General features: G+C 32.0%; 1 protein-coding gene across 1 annotated transcript; it reads right to left on the reverse strand.

Moving 5' to 3' along the window:
• Positions 1-582: 582 nt before the first annotated feature.
• On the reverse strand, positions 583-2,339 carry LOC110420523 (Iron-sulfur cluster biosynthesis family protein). Its single transcript, XM_021433873.2, has 3 exons — positions 2,091-2,339; positions 1,871-1,988; positions 583-1,099 (listed from the first exon to the last, which is right to left on the reverse strand). The coding sequence occupies exons 1-3, from the start codon at positions 2,281-2,283 to the stop codon at positions 988-990; spliced, it is 423 nt and encodes a 140-aa protein (XP_021289548.1). The 5' UTR covers positions 2,284-2,339; the 3' UTR covers positions 583-987.
• Between the last annotated feature and the right edge of the window lie 5,531 nt (positions 2,340-7,870).

Genomic DNA, 7,870 nt, shown 5'->3' on the forward strand with positions numbered 1-7,870 from the left:
AGCACTCACCATTACATAATTATGACATGTGTGTACGTGACATGTTAAACAAACTTGACAATGATCCATGTGACACGAGGCATCCAACAATTGGTTATAACTTTTTAGTCCAGGTGAAAAGAATATCTTTTCCAAATTAATGTCAAAAAGGATACTGATAATTCCATGTAAGGTCAACAAAAATTGGTCAAACATCATAGGCTCCAATGCATTAGCCGTGTTTAAGGTACGTTTGCATGCAAGATTGAAAGGTAATGTAGATTGTGATTTTTTTTTTTTTTTACCTAAATTCAGAAACCAAATATGTGATTAACTTTTAATTTAACTAAAACCGTTTTTGTTCTTTTGGTAAAGGTTCAAAGCGATACTTCATAAATTTACCGACTCAAATTGTTTTCAAAGACACCTCACGATTAGTTGGAGGCACTTATCTCACAGTTCTCGTTCCTAGACGTTGGCAACCATCACAGGTCCTAATTTGTAGAAATCACAGCTCCTAACTTCTAAGTAGCGCTAATTTGCACATTGCAAATAACTAAAACTTAAAACGACATACATCTTATGATCTACATATTACAAATGTTATCTGATAAAACTAATAGGAATTCATCAAGCATTTCAAGTGCTATCCCTTTAAAAGGATAAAAGGATTGATGGAAACAACAATCACAAGCTAGCTTCAATGATGAAGTACTTCAACTTTTATTACAACTTATGTAACTTAACAAACGCATCAACAAATGGAATGATTTTCAGATGCCAAAGTAGCATCAGTGTTACAGCAATATTTGAACCTACACTCATATGATCAGTTGGCAGCTACTGCTATAAAACCTCACCTGTATGCTTAACTTCTTTTCACCTGTATACTCAACTTCTTTTCCCATTAATTTCTTTTGAATGCCAAATTTAGGCAATGATTATAGCTCCCTGGAATTCCAGTAGGTTAGTCCAAATCTTATCTTATTACAAGTCTTCTAGTAATTTTCAACCACTACCCTGTTTAGCAGCTCCGCCACTAGTACCAGCTGTTGTCATGAAAGATTCACCACATCCACACTGCCCTTCAGAGTTTGGGTTGATAAATATGAACTCAGACCTGCGCAGAAAAGGTCAAATACAAATTAAAAGAGGAAGAAAATCAGATAGCACTGGCTTCATAACAAGAGCCACGCAAAATTAACAATGCATAGAAGCCAGTTTCTGTTACATAATTTCGTTTAGCAAATAAAACTAAGATAAGAAAATAAGTATGTTCGTGATGTTCGGAGTCAGCACTCAATCGCAGGCATGCACATATCAATCAAAATTGAACATACTAATATCAAAGCTCCCTACATGCTTGATGTTTCTACATGAGACCTTCCTTTTCATCCAGTGACAATAGCATTAACAATGTAAATGTAGAAAATGTACAACAGATGGTTGAGGAAGCAGGAATGGGACAGTAGGGAAGGAGCATCATCATCATCTTTGTCTATCAAAGCACATGGAGCAACCATAAGAACAATGTGGAGAAGGTGACTTGAAATCAATCATATTCGGCCATATTTGTGATCAATTGTTACTACCAGAAGAATGACGATAGACAAGTACAGCCATATGTGACAATGGTCGAAATATTATAAATTCAGAAAAAAAGCCAGTGAGAACGAAATTGAAAGTGTTCATCTAATGTTTTTAAGTACAAAAATTTACTTTCCACTTAGGAAGAACACGGAAACACAACTAAATGGTTCATTTCCCCAATAATTGATTCACCATGTGCAAGGGCTTTAAATCCAATTAAATACTTCTCAACTTAGGAATCCCTACTATGATATGACAAACATGCAGCATTACAAAACCAAAAGATCAAATTTTTGAATACCTGAGTTTATCATCTACAAAGTCCATCTTGGTACCAATCACATGCATCAAAGCTTTTGGATCAATTAATATTCTAACGCCCTTGTCTTCAACCAACTCATCAAACTTTCCTTTTTCCTCTATCAAATTTCATAGAGACAATTCTATAAAATAAAATCAATTCCCAAAACATTAATTCATTTCATAAATAAAAATTTTTTAAAAATAAATATGAGACGAACCGGCGTAATTGAGGGTGTAGGATAAGCCGTTGCAGCCGCGATTCTTAACACCCAATCGAAGGAACGGTCTTTGGCGCTGTTGAAGAAGGTGACGGATTCTGGAAGCGGCTGCGTCGGTCAACGACAGGGCTTGCCGCCTCACGGCTGCGGGACTGATTTTCTCCGCCACCGTCGCAAATAGTCGAGAAGCCATGATTGGAACAGTTGTGGCCGGCCTTCACAGGTGGTGAAGAACGAAAGGACCGAAGGCTATGGAAAAATATTTTAAAAAATAATGTAAGCATTGGGCTTGGTGTGGGCTGTTGGCACCATGGAGGCTTGGACTTTTCTTTGGAGTGTGACAATGGAAACTTGGGCAAGAAAGCCCATCTCTTTTAACAATTTGTTTAGGCTTTATATGCACATTAGATTTTGACAAGCCTAGTACGCGAGTGAAGGAAGTGATTACATGATAAAACAGAGTAATTATTTTTCATACTCAATAAGAAAAAAAAAACACATATACACCATACGAACAGGGTACATATACATATATATTATTAGCCTTTTACAATTTTTTAATTAAGTTAATGTTACTTTACTTGCGAAATCGAATTTTAAAATTATTTGATACATTGAAAAAATTCAATACTAAAAAAATTTAAATACTGAATTTCTATTTTTGAAAAATTTAAGTACTAAATTTGTTATATAAAAATTATTTGGTATGTTATTAAAAATTGAATGTTGAAAAAATTTTATATTGAATATTCTATAAAAGAGATATTTGACTTTTGCATTTGTAAAAGTTAAAAAAGGAAAGTAAATTATTAAAGTAAAAACTATAAGTTAATATAATTAGGTAACACATATTATTTAATAAAAATGAACTGAATGTCTTATAGAACAATTATGCAGTCTTATGGTTTCCTTCAAGAAAGTACTCAAAGAAAATGGCCAAGGAGGTTGACTTTTCTCCTAAATAATGAGCAGCAGCAACCTACTCTATTTGTTTGGAAACTTTTGTTAACTTGTCTTTAGTTCGGATTCAGTTTGCATTGCTTTTACTTGTGGGATGACAAATTGGATAAAAAATTTCAAGAAAAGCTAGGTAATGTATGGAACTATCCTACATGGATACTTACTTGCTTAGCCATTGCTGGTTTTGTTTTTGTTCAATTTCTCCTCTAAGGACAATTCTGCTGACAGAAAATGAAGGTGACGTGAAATTACAATATGCACATACACAATAGGAGGCTGAATGTTAAAGATAGGATTACACATTGTCTTGAAGGTTCTAAGATGTGCTTGAATTCTTGTTGTTAGCTTGGGAGGTATTTTATGTGGGAAATCACGAAAGCTTGAGAGTGGAAAGAAAAATCTTTTCATTACTCAAATGAAAAATTACAAAGCAAGATTTATACAAGAAAAATAAAAGCTTAAAAGTCTATTGCAAAGGAACGAAAAGTAGTAAAGTTAGTTAGCAACAAACTAACTTCCTATTTAACTAAAAGTAAACAATAAAAAGTAAAACAATGAGTTTTAGTAAATAAGCTTAAATACTGTACACATGTCTCTCTCTTTTTTTTAACTAAACACATGAGCTGCACATGTTTCTCATCTTTACTTGATTCCGTAGCCTAGTTCTTCAATCTTCATTAATACTGCAACCAAGTTCTTTAATCTTCATTCCTAGATTAATACTCCCCCTCAAGATGAATATTCATGGCAGTGCATGTATATTTTGAATATTCATCTTGCTTGGTAACTTGTAATATTGGTTTGGTTGCAATGCGTTGATAAGGAATTATGCAATTTGCCAATCTATAGAAACATGTACAGGATTACTCACACCTACAAGTACCTTTTCACAGCTGAAATGACAATCCATTTCCATATGCTTTGCATGCTCATGGAATATAGGATAGCAACAAATATAAATTGCAAATTGATTATCACAGTGAAGTTTAATTGCTGCTTCATACTTAATACCAAAATAAAACGATAAGTACCTTAACCAAGTGACTTCACAGCAAATAAAAGCCATGGATTGATACACTGCCTCTATTAAACTTCAAGCAATAACTAATTGTTTCTTAGATTTTTAGCTAACTAATAACTTCCCCAAGACTATACAATAACCAGTGACTAACTTACATGTGTCAAGGCACCCTTGCCAGTCACCGTCTGAATAGGCAGATATAACTAAATTTGAATATGATTTGATTAATATCCCTTGTCATAGAGTTGACTTAAGATACTTTAACACTCAATAAGAAACTAATAAGTGGTCTTACTTTGGTTTATTTATGAATTGTGATAATACATGAACTGCCTATGAAATGTCTAGCTTGGTAAATGTCAGATATAAAAGCTTGCCTGCCAATTGTTTATATTTTGTGGAATCTGCAACTTTCTCATTATCAGTAATTCTACTCGATTTGTGACTATAGTCTATAGGAGTAGTTACGGGCTTTGCACCAAGCATACCATATTCTTTTAAAAGATCTAATGTACACTTTCTTTGATGAATAGAAATTCTTTCCTTACTTTTAACAATCTTAAGGCCTAAAAAATACTTCACTTCTCCAAGATCCTTTAACTTGAATTGAGAACTCAAATACACTTTGACATGATCTACAATTGGAGTTATGGTGCTGGCAATGATTCTGTCATCTACATATACTAGTAATGCAACAAATTCTCCATTGGTTGTTGTCATAGTAAATAAAGAATAATCTCACAATGACTAAGTAAAACCATACTTCAGTAGAGATGTAGTGAACTTAGAGTTCCACTACCTTGAAGCCTACTTAAGACCATAAAGTGATTTATACAGCTTACAAACTAATTTAGAACCAAGTGGATAGTCCCCCTCAACAGAATAACCTTGGGGAAGATCTATATAAACTGTTTCTTGTAAATCTCCATTCAAGAATGCATTATTAATATCTAACTATGATAAAAACCATCCTTTTATAGCTAACAAAGCTAGGAAAACCCTCACAATAGTCTGTTTAGTAACATTATTGAAGATTTCTTGATAATCAAAACTTTATCTTTGATTGTAAGCCTTAACTACCAACATTGTTTTATACCCTTCCATAGTACCATTTGTATTTATTTTGACCTTAAGCACCCCCTTACAACCTATTGTAAAAGAATCAGAAGAAAAAGACATAACACTACATGTTCCATTATTCTTCAAAGCTTTCAATTCACATTGCATTGCATCTTTCCAATAAGAGTAGTCAATACCTTGTCATAAGTTTTAGGTTCATAAATTTGAGACAAAGTAGTAGTAAAAGTCTTATGAGTAGAAGACAATTTATGATAAGAAAGAAAATTAATAATAGGATGTGATGTAACTGAATAAGAAAAATAAGGAAGATTAGTTTGATAAGCTTCAAGATGCTTTGGAACATATGTAGGCTTACTACTCTTTCTAGTAATGAAACAATATTAGCAGTATGACTATTAGGTCTAGAAACTGACTTTGTAGGACTATGCTCAGTGATATGTTCAAAGGAATAATGAGATATATCAACAAATTTTGATGAAAAAGTGGTATCAAGTAATGTAACAGCTGTAAATGAAGATGACTTAATTGTAGAATGAGGATTAGGTGGAAAATTCACAATATTAGGAGTTAAAATGTCAAAATTAAAGTCATGCATATCAGGTGTTTGTAAAAATATAAATTAATCTAAAATATGCAATAATGACTGAAAAAGAAAGATATGCTCATGAAAAACCACATCTTTATATATAAGAAACTTGTTTGCATTAATGGCATATACCTTATATACCTTTTTATGCCACTTAGATATCCTACAAACACACATTTAGTTGCTCTTTTGTCTAATTTTCTTCTATTATGTGTCAATGTAGACACAAACATAGACTGCCAAATGCTCTGAGATAGTCAATAGAAAGAGACTTAAAATAGAGCATTTCATACGGTGATTTTTCATGAAAAATCTTAATTAGTATTTAGATGACTATATGAGTAACAGTAAGAACTATTTTTCCCTATAAAGGAATAGGGAAGAATGATTGATACATTATGTCCTAGCTAGCACAAGAATGTGTTGATACTTCCTCTTAACAACTCCATTTTGTTGAGATGCTTCACACAAGATAATTGATATACTATACCATGTTTTGTTTACAAATCAAAAAGATTGAATTCTCCTCCATGATTTGTCGTAAAACTCATATAGAAATTGAAAATTGATTGTTAGTACATTTGTAAAAAGCTAACAAAATGGTTGACACATCTAATTTAATTTTTATTAAGAAAATCCATGTAAAACATGTAAAATCTTCAACTAAAGTAAGAAAATAACATTGACCCTTCACAATAAGAACTGCATAAGGTCCCTATACATCTGTATGAACAATTTCAAAAGCATAAGTTATGTTTTTAATATGAAAAGGAAATTATAGTTTTTTCATTGTAGCATAAGGACAAATTTCATATACTAAATTTTTGAGTAAAATACTTTAATACCCTCAAGTTTTATCCATAATTTTATACGGGTCCATTAGTTTTTGAAATGTATAGTCAGCTCTAAGAAATAGCTTTTGCTAGACACATAGCAATTTTTGACTGGTTTAGCAAAACTAAAACTATTTAAAGAACAAGATATATGATCACTAGAACCAATATCTAAAATCTTGGAATCTTGTTTAATCATGGAGTAATTAAAATTTTTGTACTTAAGTAGTAAATTATTCATAATATTGAAACAAGAATAGCCAAAAATTATACATGTAAAATTTGAGTTGAGCAAGGAAGGTTTTGTTTGTTGTGCATTTGGTGAACTGTCACAAAGATCATCATTGTTTATACCACTCTCATTGAGAAGTGTCATCAATTTCTGAACTTGATATTTAATGAATGACATCTAGGATAGTATTTATACCAATAACCTCTTCATCTTCATAAAATTGCATAGAACTTTTTGTAGAAGAATTGGTTTTAGTAGAAACACTGTTAGTAGTCGATTTTGCCTTCTTGAAATTATCTTTACCTTTTGTAAACTTGAAATCTTTAGGAAATCTTATTAACTTGTAGGGACCTTTCTTTCCACGGTGACTACACATTAAATCTACTCTAGTTTTCTTCTTGTTGTCCACAGTGGATATCATGGCAAATGATTCTATAGCTAGATTTGACTGTATCAACAAAATTTTTTGAGATTCTTCTTTTAAAATCATATTATATGCTTTATCCAGCTTTGGAAGAGGTTCCATGGATATTATTTGAGACCTCAAAGCAAAAATGACTCATTAAGTCTATTGAGAAACATAAAAACCATATCATTTTAATATTGGTTCAAATACTTACTAAAACAAGTTGGATTACATTTACCACATTCATAATGTAGTAATGGCCTAAAGTTTCTCAATTCCTCCGAAATGCTTTTAAACTCAATGAAATATGAATGAACAGTTTTAGTTCCCTAGTTTATATTACCTAAAGTGTATTGTAAATTGCACACATGTGTCTAACCGGGTTGTGCAAAATTCTACTTCAAAGTATTCCATATTTTTGAAACACTATCCATGCAAAAAACTGGTGGTGAGATGTAATCTAAAAGCCATGCCACTATCAAATTGTTACATCAAGTCCAAAAGTTAAATAGAGGATCTGCTATGGTTAGTTTTGGACTCATTCCATCAAGAAAACCGACTTTATTCTTTATAGATAGAGCTAGTAAAAAAGATATGCTCCAAGCTATGTAATTACCAAAAAGCAAGTTTGGGATTCACTACAATCGAACCATGATTATTAG

The sequence above is a fragment of the Theobroma umbraticum genome, unplaced genomic scaffold (genome assembly GCF_002168275.2).
Source record: "Theobroma umbraticum cultivar Fairchild unplaced genomic scaffold, ASM216827v3 scaffold_86.0, whole genome shotgun sequence".
NCBI classification, from domain to species: domain Eukaryota; kingdom Viridiplantae; phylum Streptophyta; class Magnoliopsida; order Malvales; family Malvaceae; genus Theobroma; species Theobroma umbraticum.